General features: G+C 35.6%; 1 protein-coding gene across 2 annotated transcripts in view; it reads right to left on the minus strand.

Annotated features, from left to right (window-relative positions):
* Positions 1–486: 486 nt before the first annotated feature.
* Positions 487–25871, minus strand: part of ZPLD1 (zona pellucida like domain containing 1) — a 43531-nt gene continuing 18146 nt past the window's right edge. The window contains exons 5-12 of one of the 2 annotated variants that reach the window (XM_003261762.3): positions 22777–22958; positions 21284–21356; positions 16792–16889; positions 14945–15025; positions 9039–9210; positions 7677–7785; positions 1103–1132; positions 487–701 (exon numbers count right to left, since the gene is read on the minus strand). In XM_003261762.3, coding sequence (XP_003261810.1) covers positions 526–701; positions 1103–1132; positions 7677–7785; positions 9039–9210; positions 14945–15025; positions 16792–16889; positions 21284–21356; positions 22777–22958 — 921 coding nt within the window. In that variant the 3' untranslated portion in view covers positions 487–525. The remainder of the gene's footprint in view (positions 702–1102; positions 1133–7676; positions 7786–9038; positions 9211–14944; positions 15026–16791; positions 16890–21283; positions 21357–22776; positions 22959–25871) is intronic. The other variant, XM_030801887.1, reaches the window with a different exon arrangement.

A 25871-nucleotide genomic window follows, 5' to 3' on the forward strand; every position in this document is an offset into this window, starting at 1 on the left:
AAAAACACAGGAGGTCATAGAATGAGTAGTTAAATCTCAGGTATCCAAATTGGCCAGTCCAATTAAAACACATCCTGAAGCTGGGAATATCTGGATTAAAACAAAAAGCAACATTTATTCTAGGACCACGTGTGCAAATCTAAATGCCATTAATGCTTAATGGGGAAATGCAACACATTTCATTTTTTGTCTACTCCCACCTTTTATCTTTTAACCAACGATCAAAAGAAAACTGAAATAAAATGAAATATTACTGATCCTGTAAGCCCTAAGTCCTGAATATTTTTCACTTATTGTCAATATAGTCATTGGTGGCATAAAAATACGGCTGGCCACGTACATAAGTGACAATAGCAATATTATAAACTTCTTTCACTATCATTATGCTGAAAAGCTACACTGTGAAATTTATCAAACTTACAAATATTGAATGTGGACTGACATGAAATTCAGATGGAACACTGACTGCATTGACACATAGTTTAGTCAGTGAAGCCTTCTCCAGAGAGCAGGGACCTGTTATAGTCAGTCAAAGACTGGGTTTCTTATGCCATTCAACACTAAACTGGTGGGTCCCTTCCTGTGCAGAAGGGCCAGTGAGCACAGAAGAAGAGAAAAGCTCGTAACTCCCAGAATGACCATTCCTGATATCAGTGCGCCGGTGATGGCGTTCAGCTGGAAGGGAGGCACACTTGGAGAACCTGCAAATAATGAAACACACCCGGTTGTAAAGGCCCCACATAATATTTATCTCACCTTAACCCAATTTTACCTGCAAAACATCTTTCATCAGCAACTCATAGAATAGCAGCATGGCACTGAATTGTGCTACAATCTATTTGACTGTAATTCAACCCAATACCAAAGGATTGTATGGTTTAGAGGCGGCCCATGGGCAGCCAAAATCAAAAATACCAAAAAGCTATCAAATGCTATAAAAATTGACCAATAGATCACATATGAGTTTGAAAACCCTCAGTGAACTGTTATCCAAAATGGACCAAGCTTGGAAAACTCAACCTCATTACACTTAGATGATTACAGCTTTGTAACTAATCACCAAAAATGTAAAAAACATCGCAAAATATGTTAATTATCTTACCAAGTTGTGAATTGTTGGTTGGAGTCTCATCTGAGGGGAAAAAAAACAGAAAAAGAGAAGTGACATCATCTCTCCAAATATTTACCTTTGTTTATTCTGATTAATAATTACTTTGTACCTACATTTTTACCTGTATCTCCTCTTACTTCCACCCATAATCTCCTTGAGTAAGGCAAAAATGAATGTCCTCCTAAACCATTCTGCTTTTCCATGCCCTGTTTCATATGTCCTGGATTTCATCATCTTTCTAATCCCCAAGCCCACATCCTGCCCCTGCCCTAGGTATACAAATGTAATAGAAAAAAATATATAGTGTGCTGTTTTCTTGCCTGCCAACTTTGTTTCATCATTAGCTCTCCAGTTAGGTTAGTGGGGGCAGTAATTATTAACAGCTATTACATTTTTTATGGCCCTATAACCTGCTATTTGTTATTCTGTTATACAGAATATTCATTATTTAGTGCCACTCTATTTTAAGTATTGCCAATTTGCCCAACATAATCTGCAAACACATCATTTTAAGTTCCAAGAAGATAAACTTACACTTAATAACTATATGAAAGGAAAACATGACTCCTGAGCTTGGGTGGCAGTTTTATTTGCATCTGTTAAGTAAAAGATTGAAGCTGTTGATTTTTGACTTTTCCCTGCCAAACACAATAATAGATGTGATAAACATATTACTTGATTTCCCAATTTTTGTTGTCCAATTTGTCATCATGTTGCCAACAACCCTTGAGCTTGTACAAGCTCATATTTCATATTTGAAATAACAGTAATTTCATATTTGTGTTTTAATATTTGTGTTTGTTATTTGAACCATATAATGTGTGCAATTGTTTATTTCTGGAATATAAATATTATTACAATCAGTATGTGTATAAAACCACATAGTTCATAAACTGCTGTTTCATATATTATCACATTTCATCCTCACAGAAGCCATATGGTTTGGATATTATCGCTACTCCCATTTTACAGATAAAGAAATTTCCATCTGTCACAGCCTTTATGACAGAGTAAACATATGCTTAAAACAAAGCTCAGTTTCAGAGTCCTTTATCTAAAATAATATAAACTGACCAAGTATGAAAAATATTTCTGGTTATGAAGATGAATATCTCAAGCTATGAAACTCTAGGATTAGTATTTTAAACAGGTACTGGGAGAACCTGGTGAGATATTTATAAAATATCTGACACCATTTTTTTTCAGACACATGAATCTTGGCAGAAATGATGGTTTTGCTGTCTGATCCTGAAGTACAATGTTCAAAATTAATACAGCACTCATTCATAGGATTCTTTAGAATGGTGCAATGCATCGCTATAGGACAAAAAGAAAAATAACACACATTTTTGTTATAGAACATTCAGAAAAATCCTAACCTCTAACCAACACTACTTTATAATAACACCTCCTTCTCATGGAAACAGGTGGGATGAATGGACTATGATCAATTCTTCCAAAATATCCATGTGCTCTTTTCCCAAGATGAGCTGCCTCACTGGAACATAGGAGGAGAATATATAATGCTACAAAATTTCTTTTTGAAAGCTATTCTTTTTTTTAGAAATCACACTTAATTGCTTTAAAACATTTCAACTAAAAAATAGAAAGTTCCTTCCTAATAAGTGTTCCAAATAAGACAAAAGTGCTATGACTAGATGCCCTCTCTGCTATTTTCTGCATCCTAAGGTTAACAAAAGTCAGACTGTCCCCTGCACTCCCCATATTACCACCAACATTTCCATACAAATAATATCTCAGGTGTCATTAATGAGGACTTCGCTGTGGACAAAAATCCCCGTGTGTGTGGAAAAGACACACCCTTTTCCAAATAAGACTGGAACGACAAAATCCAGGTTCCAGGACTCTGAAAAAAATGAAAGCATACTACCTTTGGCAGGTGGTTGACATCGAAACCTGTGATATTCGAATACTATTTGGAATTGTATTTGACAGTGGATAAAGGTAGAGAGAATTGCTTTTCCTAGTTGCTATTTCTGGTAGCCTCCAATTTTTGTATTATTGCAAAGAAAACAAACAAACAAGCAAAAAAATCAAAGCACTGTATCGCCTTGAAAGGGAAGGTAGACATTTTTTCAGGAGACTTTTATCCCACCACACTTGTTTTTTTGCTTGAACCCACTTGGTCTTGACATGTACATATATGCTAAAAGAAACACCTGAAGCCTTCTGGAATTAGAACTGATTGGAATACCAAACTTTTGGGGCTCTCCGAGAGTATATTTATCTGTTTGAAAGCCTATAGGAGAAAGGTGGTAGCAGCAATGCCACAGCCATTTGAAAGCCAGAAGTGGCAGATAAATTGTCATTCTCTGCTTTCTCATGTAAGTAGTTGAAATAATAATTAAAAAAATGACCACCAAAGATATATGCAGAAGTATTTTTTTCTCTTAGCACTAGAAAAGTATTTTTTAAAAAAACTTTAATAACCTATGTAGTAAAATGGACCACAAATTTCAAGTTAATAAGCACCGACCTTCTTACTTTTCACAGTATTATGTTCGTTAATAGTCTGTTTCTACCTCTGAACTCTAAGATCCCTGAGGACAAAGTCTGCGGCCTGTTCTCTATTGTACTCCCAGTTCCTAGAAGAGTGCCAGTCCCATGAAGGGACAAACAAGTATGCTCAAATGAATTATTAACTACTCATAAAACTCAACAATTCTAATTGAACAAGAATACGGCTTGGGTCTCTCCACAGGAATTAAGTATAACAAAATAATTAGGTATTGTTTTCTGGTGTTGGTGCCTTTAGATTTCCAGAATTGTACCCTTTGATAAGCTTTTCCCTATCCAAGCACTTTTAGCATTTTGAAGTTTTAAATAAGAATGCTTCAGGAAATTTTTCTTGAGGGGTTGCATTATGAGGGTGTGAAGATTTTCCTAAGTCAAGTAACAAAACTATTAACTATGTTGGGTAAAAAATATCCAGAATGGATTTGATTTCATTAAAAAGCAAAACAAAACAGGAGTTCTGAGGTTTAACAACTTACTGAACTTGACCTAAGCTAGATGTCTAGGGAAAAGGAGTGGTTCAATGAGCAAATAGAGCAAAACTTCCAAGCATCAGAGAGCTTTGAAGAGAGCAAATCAAGCCTGAAATTGGACTTGTCTATATAAAATTGGCCACAGGACCTGAAGAGATAAATTCTAGCTGATCTAAGGTAAAAATAAAGTGAAACTAAGGAAAAAAGGTAGTTCTGGTCATGAAGTTGAACATGAAATTTGCATAGGATTTTGCATGTGGATGGATATGGCTTGAGTTCTGAGTTCTGTGTTCATGTGGAATTTTTAAAAATATATTTTTTCATGGATATCATAGTATTACAATGTAAACATCTTTATATATATGTTCCTCTAGGCAGTGAGACCATCATGATGGCCAAAGAAGACCACGCCAAAATTTTATTTATCAAAATTATTTAAAAATAATTCAAGAGAGAATGAGAGAGGATTCAAGGGGACCCTGAAAGCATGAGTGTGCTCCTCTGGGGGCTCTGCCGGTGGAGAAAACTGAGGTGACCCCGAGACAACTCTAGCATGTTGGGCAATAAGTGACATTCTTGAGGCGGAAACTGGTTGAAAATTGGAAAGAAATCCAGGCATGACATCAGAGGCATTGTGATAGCTCTTTGTGGTGTTAACATAGATATTTTGGGCAACTGGATGTGGGATGGATGAAACCTATGAACCTGGAGAGCTGGTTACTTATGTTAGAATTAGAGACTTCTACTTATTTATCTTTACTGGGATTTCGGGGGTCTTAGAATTTTTTTTGTATTTTTAAAAATTATTTTACACTAATGATATGGTTTGTGTCCCCACCCAAATCTCATCTTGAATTATAGCTCCCATACTACCCACATGTTGTGGGAGGTAATTGAATCATGGCGGTGGGTTTTTCCCATGCTGTTCTCATGATAGTGAATAAGTCTCACGAGATCTCATGGTTTCATAAAGGGCGATTCCTCTGCACATGCCCTCTTGCCTGTCATCATTTAAGATATGACTTTGCTCTTCCTTTGCCTTCTGCCATGATTGTGAGGCCTCCCCACCCATGTGGAACTGTGAATCCATTAAATCTTTTTTTCTTTATAAATTGTGCAGTCTCGGGTGTGTCTTTATTAGCAGCATGAGAATGGATGAATACAGCTAACAAATTATTTAAAATTTGTAATACTTAGTTTTGCGTAGGCAAGAAGGAAGAAGGCAATTAAGGAGAAAAAGCCGTCTACCCAAGATGAACAGAAGAAATGTCACTTTAAAAGTTCTTTTCTTATAACAAACTGACTCTAGATATGCTCCATGGAAATAAAAATCTCTTTTATTGTGCCTACCCAAAAGCAATCCTAATTATTTGGCAACAAGAACTGAGTTTCTATTCAATGTAATTCTATGAGCCATTTCTGAAAGTTAGATAGAGATCAAAAATGGAACTTTCACAAGCCACAAATCAGTCTTTTTTTTTTTTTTTTTTTTTTTTGAGACAGAGTCTCACTCTGTCAGCCAGGCTGGAGTGCGGTGGCACAATCTCAGCTCACTGCAACCCCTGCCTCCCTGGCTCAAGCAATTCTCCTGCCTCAGCCTCCCGAGTAGCTGTGATTACAGGCGTATGCCAGCACACCTGGCTAATTTCTGTATTTTTAGTAGAGACGGGTTTTCACCATGTTGGCCAGGCTGGTCTCAAACTCCTGACCTCAGGTAATTCGCCCTCCTCAGCCTCCCAAAGTGCTGGGATTACAGGTGTGAGCCACCGCGCCCGGCCAAACCAGTCATTTTTAAACCAGTCAAAGCACATACCAAAAATCTTCAGGGAGTATGGGCTAAGTTTGAAGTTTCATATTTAATATATTTCTGCATTATTGAAAGGGCCTATTAGTTTGTTTTTAAATAATGTTAGGTCTACACAAACACAGGGAGGAAAGTAATTAAAGCAATTAATTGTCTGAATTTTTTGGGCCAAAACCACTTTTTGCTGACTTGCCTATTTCAGGCAAAACTTTCTTTTGACTGTGGGACAGGCAGCATGGAGAAAAGGTACCGAAAATGTAACTGAAGCATAATAACAGCATTAAGCCTAATATAAAATGGAGAAAACATTATTAGCATATAATCCCAATCAGAATCATTCTCTTTTTTTGTGGAAAATTTAGAACTACAGAGTTATAAAAAAATCTTAAAACTTTTATTTTAAAAATGAAGAAATATTTTAAAACTTTATAAACTTGTTAAAAACTTTTACTTTAAAAATGAAGAAACATTTGCCCAAAGAAATGAAATAAAACCTCTAGTCACATAGCATGTTAGAACAAAAGCTAAACCTAGAACCAGTTTTTCCGGCTTTAGTTTCAGAGTTTTTTATGCCGCATCTGTTTTATCCAATGGACTCTGGAAGTCTCTGGGTTCACACTGACTTAAATCTACAAAATCTGTATCACTTTACATTGTGTGTGTGTGTATGTGTGTGTGTGTGTGTGTGTGTATGTGTGTAGGTACATGTATGCACATATATTTGTATACACGAGAATATGTTTATAAAGAGTTATAAAGAGTTGTGTCCATTAAATCATATAAATTCATGAGTACAAATGAATGCAGTAGATGAGAGTATGTAATATGCAGAATTCTGAAAGGAAACAAATGGTACTCAAACTGGGCCATATACGGAGTGTTTAATAGGCTATTTATAAAGATGTAGAGAATTCACAAGAGAGAGTAGAGTGAAGGGATAAGGAGAGGGTTTTCAGAGTAGTTCTAGGGAGAGAATTGTCTGGGAGCAGCCTTGTGGTCTCCACAATTTCTGTGCCCTCCCATCTGCTTACAGCACCACCTATTGGTCAAGCCCAACCAGAAACTAGAGGGCAAGGGAGCTAGAGGCTGCAGTACACTCAAATTAGTAGTCATGGGCGACAGCAGGGCAGAGGACGGTGAAGCGGATCCACAGGGTATCCAAGCGGATACACACGTCCAGCATGGGCTGGGCTCACGCCTGTAATCCCAGCACTTTGAGAGGCCGAGGTGGGCGGATCACGAGGTCAGGAGTTCCCGACCAGCCTGAACAACATGGTGAAACCCCATCTCTACTAAAAATACAAAAATTAGCCAGGTGTGGTGGCAGGCGCCTGTAATCTCAGCTACTCTGGAGGCTGAGGCAAGAGAATCTCTTGAACCTGGGAGGCGGAGGTTGCAGTGAGCCGAGATCACACCACTGCACCCCAGCCTGGACAACAGAGAGATACTCCGTCTCAAAAAATAAAAATAAATAAATAAAACAGGTCCAGCGTGGCATACTCGTGTGTGTGTGTGTGTGTGTGTGTGTATGTGTGTGTGTGAAAACAGGAAATGTAGTAAAGACAATATCGCCCTTTGTGCAAAAGTTGAGTAAACAGGGAAACTACTGTGAAATTAAAGTTGCTTAGTAGTTTATCTTGTCTCACAGTTAATTAGTGCTGTTTAGGAACCACTTTGAGTTCTCGTCAGAAGCCAAGTAACGAGGCATTTTGGAACCGTCTATTACTACATACAGAAGGAGGAGCACACTTACCACTCCGAGTAATGATGGGACCAGCAGAGAGCACCGCGCTGCCAGAAGAGCTCTGGGGGCTCCAAGTCGTCCTCCTCCCAGCATCTCTCCTTTCTCTGTGGCTGCAAATCTGAAGTGTTAATGAAAACAAATGAAGTTCCACACCGGCGCAGAATTGTTTCTTTATGGCCGTTTGGAAAGCAGATTCTTTTGGAAGAGATACCACATGTTTAATTTTATTCATTTCATTCCTTGCATTTATTTAATTACTTTGCATGTAACTGCTACAGTGTTTCTTACCCTGGCTTGGGCCACATTTCTTATTTCCTCCCGCTGTAATTGTGCACTGCCTCATTAATTTACATAGCTCAATGGCTCTCTTGAAAAAGTGCTGTGTTTATCAAACTTTTCTACTTTTATTTCTCTCAAGCCTTTAATAAATCCTTCCCAGAAATGTTGGTCAGCATGGACTCAAGGTAATGTGGACCCTCCATTTACCCCCATCTGACATAGCTTATTAGTCCAAAGGGATCAATGAGCATGAAGAAATAGCTTCCCATTTATGCATAAATTAAACATAAATATAAACATATTAACGGTATTTCAAATTTAAAAAGGGCATGCATTTTTCTCAGGTTGATAATGATGTGACCCTAGACAGCCGGTCAGAATAGAATTTTTTTTATTCACTACTTTAAATGGCTCTTTATTTTAATGGTGGCTGCATGCAATTCAGATTCACACCTTTCACTGCTTTTAACTTTAAATCTCAGTGATTTCCCGACCATCTGGCCACAATCTACCTTTCCAGCACCAGCCCAGTCCGCTCCCTGGGTTTTCCAATCATCTCTACTCTGCTCTACAACCCTACTGAAGAACTAGAAGCTCTCTGATCACACTAATTTATGTGTCTGTGTCTTTGGCCATCGTTTGGCCAGCAATGTCTCTCACACTCTTGATCTTGGTTCTCTGGGGCTCAGTCCTCTTCGAAGTAACAGCTGGAGTTCATTTCCACCAATCCTCTCAACCTCTCCTGCTTCATCTCTCTCACAATGGTGAATACTGCCTGTTACTACATATATTTGTCTGCCTTTGCACCGTAAGATTTTTGTCTTGATTTCTTCTGTGACTAGCTCATGATCCTAAAGAATAATCTAATTAAATTCAGAATTTGTGCACACCTCATCTCTGTATCCTCAGTATAATGCTTGGCACAAAGTAGGATATTTAGCAGATCTTTACTAGACAAATGAATAAATCCTACTTCAAACTATTTGACCTAACACATATCCACTTTCTATGTAGAAATTAGTTTCTGACATTTGATAACCTTTCAGCTTAGATCAATTCAACAACTTAGAATGAAGTTCCTTAAAAACATACCGGCATAAGGAAAGGGCAGTCATCTGCTCTGCAGAGCTTGGTAACGCAGTGCAAGAAGACAGTGGACATTTTCTGATTCTTGTGTTTCACAAATCGGAACACTTCAAATGAAAACCGGCCCCGCTGGCTTCGGCCATTCTCAATGACGGTGGTCTGAGGGTCCTTGTCACAGCTAAATTTTAGGGAACATGAAAACAGGACATCACTGGAAAGTACCAACCTACTGGGACTTGTAAATTAATTTCTACCATATTAAGGATCCACCATTACATTAAGAGCTAACAGAACCATGCCACGTTACAGATATTTAGTCATAGCATAAGCTAATTCAACAGATATGACAATAAAACCTGGATCATAAAATTTAAACAGATCAGTTTCTGATTGCAATAATGGAAGAATTATACTCTCATATAGTTCAAAAATCCAAACAATTTAAAATATATAGAAATCTGCCAGAGGTGATCTCACTTATTTTCATTCTCATTTATTTTCACATCATTCCCAGGGTATATGAAAATAGAAACAGAAGCAATGTATTCTTATTGTCCTCCCTCCTTAAACAAATGATAGCATATTGTCTACACTATGTTGTACCTCGCCTTTTAAAGATTTAGCAGTGTTAGAGATCTTTCCGTATCAATATTTAGAGAGCTTCCTCTTTTTTTTCCACAGCTGTGTAGTATTTCCTCATGGACATGTTTCAGAGTTTATTTAATCAGTTTCCTATTTATGTACATGCATTGTTTTTGAATCTTTTGCTTTTTAAAAACAAAGTAATAATGAATAGCCTTACAATATATCATGTTGAACATGTACATGATTATCTACAGAATACATCCGTTTAATCATTTAATAGATATTGTCACATTGCTCTATATAAATATTGTTCAATTTTGGACTTCACAAGCAATATATGAAAACAATGCTTACTTCTCCAGAGCTACATCAGAAAATGTATGGATAAAATTTTTTATTATTCCCTATTTGAGAGTAAAAATGAACTATCACCCTATAACTTTAACTTATATTTTTCTTATAATTAATGAGTTTGTGTATCTTCACATACCTTATAGTCATTTGCATTTCTTTATCTGAAAATGGTTTATGTCTTTTGATCAAATTCTGTTGTGTTCTTGGCCATTTTCTTTCTAATTCTTATGAGTTCTTTTATGTATTAAGAAGAGTGGTTACTGGTTGTTATGTAAGTTGCAAATTGTTTCACTTTGTTATTTGGCTTTGGACATTCCGTATGTGTGTGTGTGTGTGCACGTGTGTGTGTGTGTGTGTGTGTGTGTGTGTGTGTGTACAGTTTTATTCTTATGTAGTTACATTTTCAATATGTTATTTTGTGGCTTCTAGTATTTAGGCTGAAGACAGTTTCCTTACTCCAAAGTTTTAAAGGTATTTCTCTTGTTTTATTCTACCACTTTTAAAGTTGTAGTTTTTGCCTTTAATTTAATAATCTATTTAGGTTTTCTTATGGTATATTGAGTGAAGTATAGGTCCGATACTATTTTTTATCTTACTGTTATCCATGTCCAACACTGTTTTAAAAAATCTACTTATCCCACTGATTGGTGGTACCACACTCTACCTTACACTAAATTCCCATATGTTTGGGGATCTATTTCTCAGTTTACTATTCTGTGATTTTTGTCTGTGTGTCTAGCTTTGCATAGTATCACATTCCTTTAATAATTGCAGACATTTTATTGACTGTGATATCTGATAGAACCATACTCTGCTCATTTCCAAGTTGATTCCCCCCTTATCTTTTTGCATTTGTCATTTATCCCTTTTTTTCTTGATTTGATTAGCTTGTGATTCTCTATTAATGTATTTTTTTCAAGGAACCTACTTTTTCTTAACTTCTTCCAAAACATTGCTTCATATTTTCATTTTTGATACAAGTCTTATTTATGGGTTTTGCAACTTCCAAGTGGTGAGGACTTTCTGGTTTTTGATATTGCTATGAATTGCTGTCTCTCTGTATTTAGCTTATTGCTTATGTCATTTAGATTTTCTATATCCTTACTTCCTTACTTACTTGTTGGCCACCAGAAGTAAGTTTTGTAAGAGCTAAAATCTCTAATTTTTTTATTGTATAGCTATGTCTTTTTATATTTCCCCCGGTTTCCACTTAATGAAATCTTCAATTTCATCCAGGGCATCATTTCATTATATCAATGTAAGATTTTTTTTTAATTTAGGAAAGTGTTCCTGGATTATATTTTTAAACATGTGTTCTATTATTTTGGCTTTTGGGGGGACAGTTCTAATTATGCATATTATACATATATTGAATTCCCTTTCTCACCTTTTTATTTCTTTCTTACTTAATCCTCTTTTTATTTTCCTTTACATTTGTCTATTTTTATTTGTATTTCTCGTACTTATCTTCCATGTCCCACACTGTTTCTGCTGTGATCTGCACTCCTTTGAATGCCTTCTAATTACACGTCCCTTCCTCTCATACATTTTTTATATTTCCATTTATTTTCACTCATCCCAGTTTCCTTTTCACATTTCCATAGCCATGGCTTTTACTGTCCTATCCTTACTTACCTAAGTTCTCATAATTCTATCTTCATAACCATGATGCTTTTTGCTTTTTAAAAATTAAGGTGCGAATGTATATATTATATATTCCATGGCAACATTTTTCTGGTGAGTTTAATTCATCTTTAAAATTTCTTTTCTGCCATTTTCGATATTTTTCCTGTAGAATATTGGAACACTGCAAGAAATACCTGCATCTGTTTATCATTCAAGTTTGAAAGAGCTGGATTTCCGTAAACCTAAAATTTTTAGAACCCCTAAGGCAATGTGGAATGGTAAATACCTTCCTTAAGGGTTTCCCCAACTCAAGGGCTCCCTCCTCTGTTTTTCAATAACAATTTTCATACTCTAATTTTTTCTATTTTCCTCCCTTTCTGATCCTTTATCCCACTTTCTTTTTCTTCCTCTTCCTTCTCCTTCTTCTTTGTCAAATAGAGGATTGAGTTATTATCATTGATCCATATAAAGTCCCTCTCTCATTTATTTTCTTTAATTCCCACTCCCTATTTCTATTCCCCATCATCCCATGTGCAACCTTCCCAATATGTTTGATACGCATCTTTTTGTTTGTATGTATTTTTATAAAATGTTTATTGTTTTGTGTGCAAAAAAAATTAATAAAAAAAAGAAATCAAAAAAAGTAAATGTTAATGTTCTCTAGTAAAAGAAGATTTATAATGTGTTAAAGAAAAAAAAATTTTCTTTGAATATAGCAGAACTGTGCAGCTGACTGAACTTAAAAGATATTCACAGGGTTCTGCCATCAGCCCTGGGTTCCTGAGGTTTATTCACCAGCCTTGCCACCAAGGGCAGAGCCCCTGCCTTCCCAGGTGATTCCTTCACCTTTAGAAGGTGTACTTTTCCTGGTACTTTATGAGATCTGGACTTCTGAGGCTCTGAGCATTCTCTACTGTTTTTTTCTTCAGATTCCCCAGCCCTGGGGATAGCAGTTTCCATTCAAAGTAGTGGGACTGTAAATTAGTTCAACCATTGTGGAAGTCAGTGTGGCGATTCTTCAGGGATATAGAACTAGAAATACCATTTGACCCAGCCATCCCATTACTGGGTATATACCCAAAGGACTATAAATCATGCAACTATAAAGACACATGCACACGTATGTTTATTGCAGCACTATTCACAATAGCAAAGACTTGGAACCAACCCAAATGTCCAACAACGATAGACTGGATTAAGAAAATGTGGCACATATACACCATGGAATACTATGCAGCCATAAAAAATGATGAGTTCATGTCCTTTGTAGCAACATGGATGAAACTGGAAACCATCATTCTCAGTAAACTATCGCAAGGACAAAAAAACTAAACACCGCATGTTCTCACTCATAGGTGGGAATTGAACAATGAGAACACAAGGACACAGGAAGGGGAACATCACACTCTGGGGACTGTTGTGGGGTGCGGGGAGGGAGGAGGGACAGCATTAGGTGATATACCTAATGCTAAATGACGAGTTAATGGGTGCAGCACACCAACATGGCACATGGATACATATGTAACAAACCTGCACATTGTGCACATGTACCCTAAAACTTAAAAGTACAATAATAATAATAAATTAAAATAAAAAAAGAAAAACAAAACAAAACAAAAAAAACAAAGTAGTGCCCTTTCCTTCTAGGTGTGTATTTCTCCAGCTGCTTCTGGGAGCTGACTCCCTTAGTACCCCTCATCACCCACTTTTCTTCCCTGCCTTTCTTAACCTCTTCTACACTGCTTTCTACACCATTTTCTCTTGATCTTAACTGTTTTCATCAACAGTAACGTTTACTTTAGAATTTCTAGGTTTTCTTTTCCTCCTAGAGTCACAAAAAAGGACATTTGGGAAATTTTTTTCTTTAGTTATACATTTCACTCTGAATGGTTTCCAATACAAAAACTGAAAAGATTCAGAACTAAGCTGCTTCTATATTCATACCAGAAGTCTGATGGTCATATTCCAGATTATCAATATATGAAGATTATAGAAGTTTAGGAAAATAAGACAACTGTCAAAAAAAATCCATAACCCTACCAAGCATAAATAACCACTGTGAGCCTTTTGCTGTTTCTCTTTACAGTCTTTTCTGTTATACAAATGAAGCTCATTATATATAGAATTATATATTATGATCCTTTTCCTTGATATTTTAATACCTTTAAATGTTAAAGAATCAATTATTTTCAAAGATAGAAATACCAATAAGACAGAAAGGGAGAAGGTAAGAGAAAGCCAACCATTTTTTTTTCTATCTAATACATAACTTTATATGATTGTAGTGCCTGTATGGACTCTCAACTTACTGGTTGTCCATAATCCACCTAGCTATTTCCTTATTGCTGAATATATAATTTGTTCCCATGTTTTACTATTTTAAATATCACTGATAGACAAGAATATCATAAATATTTTAAAATATATTTCCCAATTTGTAAAGCTAGAATCAAAGAATATGAAACTTTTAAGGCTTTTGATACATACTGACATTTTTTTCCCAAAAATGTTGCCCAAATTAACATTTCCAGAAATAGGATATGTAAGAATAACAGTTTGACCATACCCTCTGAACATCATCTTGCCCTTGATTAGCCAATGAAGTGTATTCTTTTGGTTTCCCATTATATTACTTCCATCATGTGTCAATAAGCTGCAGTGAGCTGAGCCAACTGCAATTTATAAGCATGATTAGAAGACATTGCATGACTCTCAAGTCTGTTCGGCTGTCAGATAAAAATGCTGAAAAGGAACTGAGATGATTGAATGGTTTTATGATCAATGTCCTCTTTCCTCAAAGGTATATTACATTCACTCTATCACTGTCTATTGGGGAAGGAGGATGAAGTTATTGGCTCTAATAAGAAAAGGAGTGGTAGGTTATATTATAGTTTTATACCAAATACTGATAAACGAACAAAAGTATCTTGGGGTCTAAATTATCCAGACCATTACTTTAATTTTACTCTCCTTTTGACATATGAGATGGTCTAGTTGCAGATAAATAGTAACCTCTATTGCGTCTTTTCCTGCAAATAATATCCTAACTATGCTTTTCCTAAGACAGTGAAATATTCCCATATCTCCTAAACATGAATAAAACATCTTTGGTGGACCTAACTTACTTACAACTCTGATTCAACAATAGCCTTATCAGCATTTTGTGTTGAAAAGTGCTCTCAAATTTTATACTTTCCGCTTTATAAGGACTCAAAGTTCAAAATGTAAAACTTGAAATTCAAAAGCTATAACACTGCTTTATAATTTATCTGACTTAGATATTCCATTTCAATTATCTACAACTGGGTCATTGGTATCAATACAATACTTAAACAGCTAAATCTTACCTAAGGAAGAGATCATATCGAATGTCATCATTTGGGTTTCCTGATGGGGTAGTATAGCAATAATCCATTAAAACATTCCATCTGAAAGAACGTAAGCAAACATAATCTAGAGTCAGAATTTCCTTTCGGGTATTAGTTACTAATACAAGGGAAGTAAATATTGACAAACTTCTTTTTTTTTTTTTTTTTTTGAGATGGAGTCTTGCTATGTGGACCAGGCTGGAGTGCAGTGGCATGATCTCGGCTCACTGCAAGGTCTGCCTCCCGGGTTCATGCCATTCTCCTGCCTCAGCCTCCAGAGTAGCTGGGACTACAGGCGCCCACCGCTACACCTGGCTAATTTTTTTTTTTTTTTTTTTTTGTATTTTTAGTAGAGACGGGGTTTCACTGTGTTAGCCAGGATGGTCTCGATCTCTTGACCTCTTGATCCACCCGCCTCGGCCTCCCAAAGTGCTGGGATTACAGGCGTGAGCCACTGTGCTCGGCCTGACAAACTTCTTATCTCATGGAATATAATTGTTTATTACTTGTTATTTGCAGAGGTTTATTGTTTATTAAAACTTTCTCTTATTCCATCCTGCTTATTTCACATGCATGCCTGTATCAAAACATCTCAAGTACCCCATAAATATATACACCTACTATGTACCCATACAAGTTTTTAAAAAGTAATAACTTTCTCCTAAACTCAAAGTGTTTAAAAATCTGCACCAAATTGTCAATTTCACATTAAGGGGCGTCAAGTCTAATGCCATAAAATAATTGTGTACAAGACAATGGTCAAAGTCTGAGAAGTAAACTTTAAAATGAGCTACATAGATGCTTATATGTTCACTATAAACAATAGCTTTTTGTTTCTAGATATCACTGTTTCTTACAGAATCAAAGAATATTATAACACCAAATACAGCAAAGGAGTTTAGAGCATATCAGAATCAGTGGTTTGGTGATTGTGGAGTCCACAATAGACATTGTGTTAGGGTGAAGAAAGCCATGAGGCACATACACATCCACAGCCTTCCTCCACAAGGTTAGCTTTTGCTTACATTTATATATTAGTCCATTCCAACTCCGATGTTATAAAAAAAATACTAATCCATGGGAAGTGAATGCCAATGAAATGGAAAAAACTCCTGCATTATTAAAGGACAATTTTAAAGACTCATACAAGAATAGAAATATTCCTCAGGACAGGAAGGGAGAAGGTAAAGAACTAAATTTCTATAGTATACCAATCTCTTCAGGATGCAAAGTTTAAATAATAATACATGAGCAACCCAAAATAGGCCATTTTCACATTACATTTTTTTTAATAGGGCAGGGTTAGAGCTTCAGGTTTTGAGTTCCATTTCAGTTTGATTGCTCTGAATTTTCTTAAGTATCATCTGAAATTTAATAGCTTTTTATAGAGATGTTTCTGGAGATCATTTTATGTAATTTTGGCACACTCTTATGCAGAGTCCTTTCATTCTTTAATAAATTCATATTGAAGAGTAACATACATATGGAAAAGCAAGCAAATCAAGTGTTCACAGAATGACTACATTTGGTTAATCATCTTTCCGATGAAGAAATACAACATTTTGGCATCCCAGATCTTCCCATGCCCCTTTCCAAGAACCACCCCTCTTCTTTATGAGAAGACTTGTTATTTTCCAATTAATGACAGAACATGAGTGTAACCTCTTAAACTTTGTAATTTGTTATTTCTTTTTAGTAGCATGCCTAAATGCTGTGGCAATGATAGTATTTTCAAACTGAATTTAAAAATGAATGGGCTAACTTTATGACTCATGAGGGTTTAGGCAAAGTGTTTTAACCTAAAAAAGATAAGAGTTTGAAATTACCTGCCATCCAGATTAGTGGCTTGGACAGCTGCAAATACTTTGGTTTTCAAAGGTAATCCTATACTGGGGATAATTAACTGCTGGTTATAGGTTGAATCCTAATGACAAGACAATAAAAAATCTATTATTACCTCCCCAACAACAGAACACTTACTACTTAAAACAACAATGTTAGAGAGAAAAAAAAGAAAGTAAATCAACATAAATCTACAGAATCAATCCAAAAAGGATTTATGTGACCCTCTGGTTTCTTGGCAGAACTGTTATTAAGCCATATTCATGTAACAAATTGATTCCATGCATAAATCTTTTTGTTTCCATAGTTTACCATATATGGTGGCTAATGTTCAGTGTGTCTAAATTATATTCATTCATCACTAGTTAATATTCAGTTTGGTTAATATTCAATGGTCAATATTTAGTTTACTTAATGTTTCATTTATTTGATTATATTAGAGACTAATATTCAGTTTATTTAAATTACATCTGCTTCAATTTAAGCCCTTTACTATAGGCACGGTAGTTCTTATACTTCTGATAATATTTTATTTACCCAAAATCACTTACCTGGCAACTTGAAATTGTTAAAATTTAATTGAAAACCAAAGTAAGACCATTTTAAAGTCACAAGAATAGACATTTTCTTCTAGGGAGAATAGGAGAAAGTACAGGAGAACCAAATTTCTAGAATATATCAATATCTTCAAGATGCAAACTTTAAATAATAATACACAGAAAACCAAAATGAGACATTTACACATTACATTTTTTATAGGGCAAGATTCAGCTTTTGAGACAAACAGACTCCAAGCTGCTAAAATACATGCCATATGGTTCCTGCACAAATTCCTTAGAGGTCATTTATAGAAGGGTATCTCAGGGCTTCATTTTTACTTTTCTACCCTTATTTTAGACCAATTCTAGAGAGCTTATTTGTATCATTCTCAAATACACAGTAGATTAAAGCATCAGATTGGAAATTAAGAAGTAGCAGGTATAATTTGATAATGAAGAAAACCAGAAAAAATAGAGTGCAAAAAACAAACCAAAAAAACCCTCCAAATGTAAGCAGTCACATAATTTAACATAGAGGCCAATTATTTCCCTAAACTTAGTAATTCTGAAGACATTGCTGTTTGGCAGAAAAGTTTTTAATGTTCATTATGAAATCTTAAAATCATCGGGAAAGACAACATATCAACCATACTCTCTTTAGAAGGCTTGGAAGAAAGCAAAATATTTTGAATTTTATAATTTAAGACAGTAATAGTTTGAATGCTTCACTTTTGAAAAAAATGTTAATACGGAACATTTTATTGCCAAATAAAGCCAAACAAATAAGAGATATACTTAAAAACTGATACTCTTCAGTCTTTTGTTTTCTATATTTTGGTGATAAATGACAATAGCTCCTCTAACCATGTCTGATAGGTAGTATTTTTATGTGATTATCTTTCAGGCTCCCTTTTCCAACTTCTCCAAATAATCTACACTTCATTAACTATACAGCCCTTTCATCTTATATTTGCATCAATATTGTCCAGAAGAATGCTTACTTTCCTTACAACATTATATTGCTGAGTCATTTTGCAAATGACATATGATTCAGCTGTGGTTTAACTATGAATCATCAATTTTTTCCTACTGAAATTGCTTCTAAGAGGTAATTTTCTGACTTTAATTTGTATGGTGGCTTTTACTCATTAGTAATATATTGTTCCTAAAAACAATTATATCCATTTTAATTTTTCTCCAACATTTAAAAAATGTTCATAATTATAATAACCTTATCTAATATTTACTGACTCTCCACCCTCTCAGAAGAATCTAACATTTAGGTAGAATTCCAATATACAAAGGCATCTTTACTTTTCATTTCCACAATGAACAAAACTGACATATTTATATTGCACAAAATAAAGCCACAGTTCAACTAGTAATCTGCATATATGAAAATCACATAGTTGATAGAAGTCATTGGTTTTCTAAATATAATTTCCCCTCAGTATACTTACTGAATCCCAGAGCATATAAAAATAAACTATTGTGCTGCATCGAACTGAGTACAACTTTTCCTCTCCAAATAACAAATCAGAAAATGAAAGTAGTAAGGATGTAATATAAAATTTCATTATCCTCAAGGGTTAGAAATAAAAAACTTTCCATGTGAAATAGGAATTAATGGCTTCAAAAGATTATAATATTTCATTTGGAATGCTACAATAAAATTACATCTGGCTAGCTACATGTTAATATTTCAAACAATAAGTATTATTTTGGATCAACTAATGAAAGTATATCAAAATTTTTTCTAGTGTAAATTACTGATTTTTAAATATCCTGTAACATGGCAAAATACTATGATGACACTGTGTTAAAAAATTTTTAGTTTGAGGCATTGAAACTCTTCTGTATTGTACAGTAATAACGAGCAAATGCCACTTTATATTTGTCAAAACCCATAGAATGTACAAGAGGAAGAGTAACCTAAACATAAAAGAAATGTCAACTATGGACTTTGGTTAATAATGTATCAATATTGGTTTATTAATTGTAATAAATGTATCACACTACCACAAGATGTAAATAATAGAAAAATATGTGCAAGGGGAGGGGGTATGTGTGGGAACTCTGTACTTTCTAATCAACTTTTCTGTCAAACTAAAACTGCTCTATAACTGATTTAAAAACAGAAGTATTTTGGCACCATCTATTTCACTTGCAGTCTAATATCAAAAAATTGGTTACCGTATAATTAAAATATTAAGGTTATCATCTAATTATAGGCTTTTTTAAGCATTACAATTTCAGAGATTCTTTTAAGGATTATACCTTGTTAGCAACAGAACTACAGTACCACCTCTAATGATAAAAGAAAGATCTTAATAACAAAGCTTTCCTGAAATCCACACTTCTAAATTTTGATTTTCTGCTATTTCAGTGAGAGAATAGTTTAATTTCACAGAAAATAATAGTATCATTAAATGTCATATGGATATATTTTTCACTTTTCAGCATCAGGAATTCTCTTCTTTGTGTCACTCAATTATAACAAATAATATTAAATCCAACTCTACCTCAGAGAGCTTATGCATATAAATTAACAGACAGGAATTTTCCAGTTTAAAGTTACATAAATATTGTTAACAACAATAGTAAATATCTGGCCATATCAAAAATGAATATTGGCACACATTTGCTGAGTATTGTAGAACCAAGTATCTTGGCAGCTTTTTTTTTTTTTTTTTTTTTTTTTTTTGAGACAGAGTCTTGCTCTGTCGCCCAGGCTGGAGTGCAGTGGCTCGATCTGGGCTCACTGCAAGCTCCCCCTCTCAGGTTCACGCCATTCTCTTGCCTCAGCCTCCCGAGTAGCTGGGACTACAAGTGCCCACCACCACGCCCAGCTAACTTTGTGTATTTTTTAGTAGAGACAGTGTTTCACCGTGTTAGCCAGGATGGTCTCGATCTCCTGACCTCGTGATCCACCTGCCTCAGCCTCCCACAGTGCTGGGATTACAGGCGTGAGCCACCGCACCCAGCCGACAGCTTCTCTTTGCAGAAGAAAGTTTAGAAACAACAGAAAGGCAATCTTGATTCTAACACATTTTAATTTGTTGTTTAGAACTCTGTGGTGTCAGACTACAAACTTATAAACATGATTTTTTTAAATGCCTTTGGAAAATGTCCTACTACAATATTTATAGCTCATTATATTCAAAGTATAAAGCACTGACTTTTAAATCAGTTGCATGAATTATAACTCAGTGCCATGATGGCATGAATAATAATGCAAAAATCTCATTCATAATTTACAAAAATATTGGTTGATAGATTGAAAAATTGATATTTAAATCAGGCATTTAAAATGTAAGAATAAAAATTTTTAATCAACATGAAAATATCATTTGGGGGATTAATGTTAGAGTTATAAATAGAAATCCATGTATTTTTCACGTTTTGCTGCCACTGTCGATATTTACATGACAAAAATTTAGATAATGCTATGTAGTCAATCCAAATTATTTCAGATGTGACAGAATTGTCACCAGCCAAAACCCATATCGAAAATATTAACACATTCATCACCAAGGATGCCTCCAAGGGAAACACCATTTGTACTGTTAAAATCTTTGTATCACACATTAAAAAAAAAATTTCCTAAATCTTGAAGCTAACTGTAGCTACTCACACACCCCTACCTAAATAAACAAATAAATACATGTAAATGTAGGTAGACATTTGAAGTAATTATTTAAAATCACATTTATGATATAAAATTTAAATCTTTTATCAACTTTTAGAAAATTTAATGGAGATGTTATTACACCTTTATCACTAAGATATATGAAAATGGTAGCAAAAATAGATAAATGTTACCAAGGCATAACAGGGTTAATGTGGCTTTCAGTAGATTTTTATATAAAAGGCATTCACATAAATGACTCCTCACAACAGTGAAAGAGAAAATAACATCCTTCACGCATCAACTTACGTTATAAAGGAGCAGGTTCAAAGTGCTGACAAATGTGCCATTGTTCTCTCTCACAGAAATAGCAGCTGAGGACCTAAACACACATTTAGAAAAAGGAAAGCACTGACGAGATTTTAAAGTAAAAGTGATACCTAGATGTTAAACTTAAAGCACTAAAACTCCTGAATAATTCTGACATACTGTTAATTATGCTTGGAGTTGCTATACTGTTTAAATCTCTGAAGAGAGAAAATAATAAAAAAGCCAGAGGAAACAAGTAAAGACAAGCTATTCTTTATGATCATTTTATTTTTAAAGCAATCTTGTTTGTTTTGCATTACTTTTAAGAGACTTTTGGCAGATAAGGGCTTGAATCTGATGCAAATACACTTTCATCAATTCCATTAGAAGTTTCATGAAATCAGGAAATTTCTTTTACTTTGTTCATTGCTAGAACATTGGATGGTAAATAGTAGGTAAGTGATAAATTGAATAATCAATGAATTTCCATGGAATTGAAGCTCAGGAATGTGTTCAGCGTGGGGAGTGGGGGGGGGGGTGGGCAGAGTGAGAGATGCTACCCTGTACGCCCATATTCTTTTGACTCAAGGCCTTTCCTTTCTCATTTTCCACAACAAAGTCTTGCTTCTGCCCAAGGTGCTTATAACACTGTGCTATTAAAACCAGCTATGAATATTTTTTCAGTGAAGTAGAATGTGGCCTCCACATTTTCTCATAACTAAGATTAAGCAATAACTAAGACTTAATAATAGCAAATCCTAAAATTGGAGAAAGCGTTCGCTTAATCATCCCATTTTGTCAAAAATATTCAACAAATCCAGGTGATTATATTGTAATGTGGACATAGCCCTCTCCTGGAGTATGTGCTTTGGAAATAATGAACACATGAATATAAACAAAAGGCTACCCCCACCCCAGGCTCCTTGCCTATAGACCATGCCATGTTTCTGGGAGAATCATGAGCACCCTTCCAGGTGACAGCTCAACAGAGGAATGGAGATCCCAGAATCTGGGGTAGCAGAGCCCAGCAGTGAAAGCATATGGCCAAGAGGGAAGCCAAGCAAAATTCAGCAATGTAGTTACCAAATGTCATACACACTGGAGACACCACAGGGCCTTCAGGGCCATGAAGCACCCAAGGCTCTTGGGCAAAGGGAGTGAAGAGAACCCAAGGCAGACAACTGGCTAGTTTGAGTCAGCTTAATTTGGGGGAAAAAATGGTTTGGGTCTGTTATGGATAATAACAATTAGAGATAGATAGATGATAGATAGATAGATAGATGATAGATAGATAGATAGATAGATAGATAGATAGATAGATAGATAGATAGAATAGATAGAGACAACTATATTAGATGTAATATGCTTCCCATTACATTGTTCGAATTTAACTATTTTCAATAAATCCTGCTATCTTTCTAAGTCCCTGAAAGATATGAAACTACTGAAGCAAAAATGCAATATGAGAAAGCAGGAATAAAATGCAAACTTACGAAGCAAGCTGGGTATTATTAACCAGGTATTCCAATGGATAACTACAACTAAATTTGTAAAGAAGCCCAGGTAGATAGCTGATGATTGTTGGTGGGTCTGGAGTATCAATGTATCCTGAAATATTTCCTATTTGCACTGAAGTTGCATTTCCATAAGCACTGACTCCAGGAATTGTGGATACCTGTTAGAATGTTAGATGCAGTTTAATGATTAAATGGCTATATATACATCTAGGCACTTCATATGCAAAATAAAACATTAAGCAAGATCAATTCTAGGGTTTAGTTCAACTATAAAATGAGAAGGTTTTGAAATTGCAAGTTTATAAGTGAGAAATGCAATTTATAAGTGACATGTAAGTACATGAAACTTCATATTTACCAAAGACACTTTACTCATACTTTATAAAAAAGAAAGGAGATTATAGGTTCGGAGGGTCACAACGAGTAATCTGAAAACACTCATGGATGAAGCCAAAATTCTCTGGCATGGCTGAAAAAAAACCCTGTTAATCTGATCCTTTTCCCTGTTAGCTTCATATCTCCAGGCTCCAACTCTTGATGACAATGCTGTCACTCTCCCCACTTTCCCATGATGTATCCTACTCCTCCCCAGGATCTCACCTTCCCTAGGAAATTCCCCTGACTCCCCATATGCAATGTTTATCTCCATCATATTAGTAGGCAGAGCAAGAGCAGCCTGCTCGCTGGGCAGTTCCCTCAGCCATCATTGACACTCTTTGTGGGCAGGGACCATCTTGTCCACCTTTGCAAACTCAGCATAGCACAGCGACCAGCATCTTGGGCCCCAGAAAGGATTTTCACACAAATGAATGAAGGTGATAAATTTTCTGAGGATTAATCTTCTCAGGGTCTTCCTCTCTAGTTCATATACTTATCTACTTCTAGGACAATAGTTTATAGATGGGTTTGGGGAGCTCATGAACTTTAAGAAGTTATGTAAAACTGTTATCCATGTGTATTTTCTTGGGTCTGCTTAGCTTTCGTTGAATTCACCAGTCTTACTAAAATTTAAGATCCACCATTTTAGGAATAATCAATAATTTTTTGACCTTCATAATACCAGAGAGTTCTTCTAGCTTCTTCGACTTAGTCAAATACAAGAGGGCACTCAATAAATATTTTAGCAGATACTACTATATTACTAAGATCTGTGATAATTTTCAACAATAAGTAAACTTTATGCATGAACCTAACAGCACATGGGCAAAGCTGTGGCAATTATCTCGTTAATTTATAAATGGGACAAGAATCTTTATGAATGAAAACATCATTATTCCAATCCAGAGACTTAGTAGCCTACTTAATTTTTTTCCCATGAAGGAATGATCTTAGAGCAGTTGCCAAAGCTGGTAGCACCTAAGGCAAAAATGAAAGATAAGCAAATCTTCCCCTCCTCCCACTACTTGCTTGATTCGATAGCTAAACAAACCAATTCTGTCTATGAAAATAAAACTCATACATACATATATATAGCAACTTTTTTGTTTCTGAGACAAAGTCTCACTCTGTCACCCAGGCTGGAGTACAGTCGTGTAATCTCAGCTCACTGCAACCTCCGCCTCTTGAGTTCAAGTGATTCTCCTGCCTCAGCCTCCCAAGTAGCTGGGATTAGAGGCACACGCCACCATGCCCAGCTAATTTTTGTATTTTTAGCAGAGGTGGGGTTTCACCATGTTGGCCAGGCTGGTCTCGAACTCCTGACCTCAGGTGATCTGCCCACCTCGGCCCCCCAAAGTGCTGGGATTACAGGAGTTAGCCACTGTGCCCAGCCTAGCAATTTTTATAGCAGACTTATTCAGCTTTTTAAAAAGGTAAACAGCACACACATTGCACACTTTTCCTGGCTTTTCTCCTGAATCATTTTTGAGGCAGCAGGGCAAGGTGATACATCCAGACAAGAAAGGGAAGGGAAGGCTTCAGGGCATGGTGGGAGACGGGGAAATGCTGCTCATCTCCACACAGGCTCTTTCCTTCCACATAGAAGAGGGACATGTAATAATCAACCTGCATCACCCTCCCTTAGGCCCACTTCATAACCTCTCTGCACACAACTCAGAGAGTTGAATAAACGTTTTTAATAAAAAGAGTCAACAATACTCAAGCTGCAGGCTTGGAAATGGTCACGGGCACAATATTCTAACTGCCCTCTGGGAAAAGATAAAGAACAAGATTCAAGGAAATCTATTTTCTCTGTCTTCCATCTCCCACTAAGTCTTAGAAACCCTGGCCTTGGAACAATCAATCCTTTCTCCTTAATAAAAAATAATAACTTGTGAATAGTAAAAGTCAATATCTCCTTCCCTGGGCTAAGTGATTATGTTTATTGCACTTCCTTTGCACTTCCTTTTTATATTTGCAAATTTACCAATAAGATTATATTTAAATAAGCAAAATAAAAAAAGTACTAAGTGAATTTCAGTATAAGTATTTAACTATACTCACAATATATTCACTTCTATTAATTTTAATTCACTGGAGAGTCGATTCCTTATTCAATTCTATTTTTGGTGTTCAATGCATTAATAAACAAATGAATGCTACAAACTAGTATTTCTAATTCAGGGTGGAAATGTTTGAAGAGATGTTTCAATCTTCACAATGACTACAGAGAGTGTGCTACTGGGATTTCATGGTAAGACTGGATATGATAAACATTTTGAAATTCAAAGGACAGTCCCACACATTTAAGAATATTATACCAGAAATACTGACAGCCCCTTTTTACAAAGCACTCGTGTTGATCATTCAATGGTAAGCATGAAAGAAGATTACAAGCTTCCCATTCTATCTTTCATCTTTCTAAATGAGGTCACTGAAAGAACAGGCCAAGTGGTTCACTGCCAGACTCACTGGAACAAACATTGCTTGAATGGTCAGATACTTTCTTATAAAGCCTGAGGAATATGGCTAATGCTAAACTGTAGAGACAGATCCATCAGTGTCACTCGCACAAAATAATGCTGCTTAGAGGGGCACAGCTGACTTCAGGCCCTTTGACTGCCCCACTACTATAAACATAACCATTATTGGAAGATGGAATTGTATATTTGGGAGTGCAGTCAAAGGAAAGT

The sequence above is a fragment of the Nomascus leucogenys genome, chromosome 21 (assembly GCF_006542625.1).
Source record: "Nomascus leucogenys isolate Asia chromosome 21, Asia_NLE_v1, whole genome shotgun sequence".
Lineage (NCBI taxonomy): Eukaryota > Metazoa > Chordata > Mammalia > Primates > Hylobatidae > Nomascus > Nomascus leucogenys.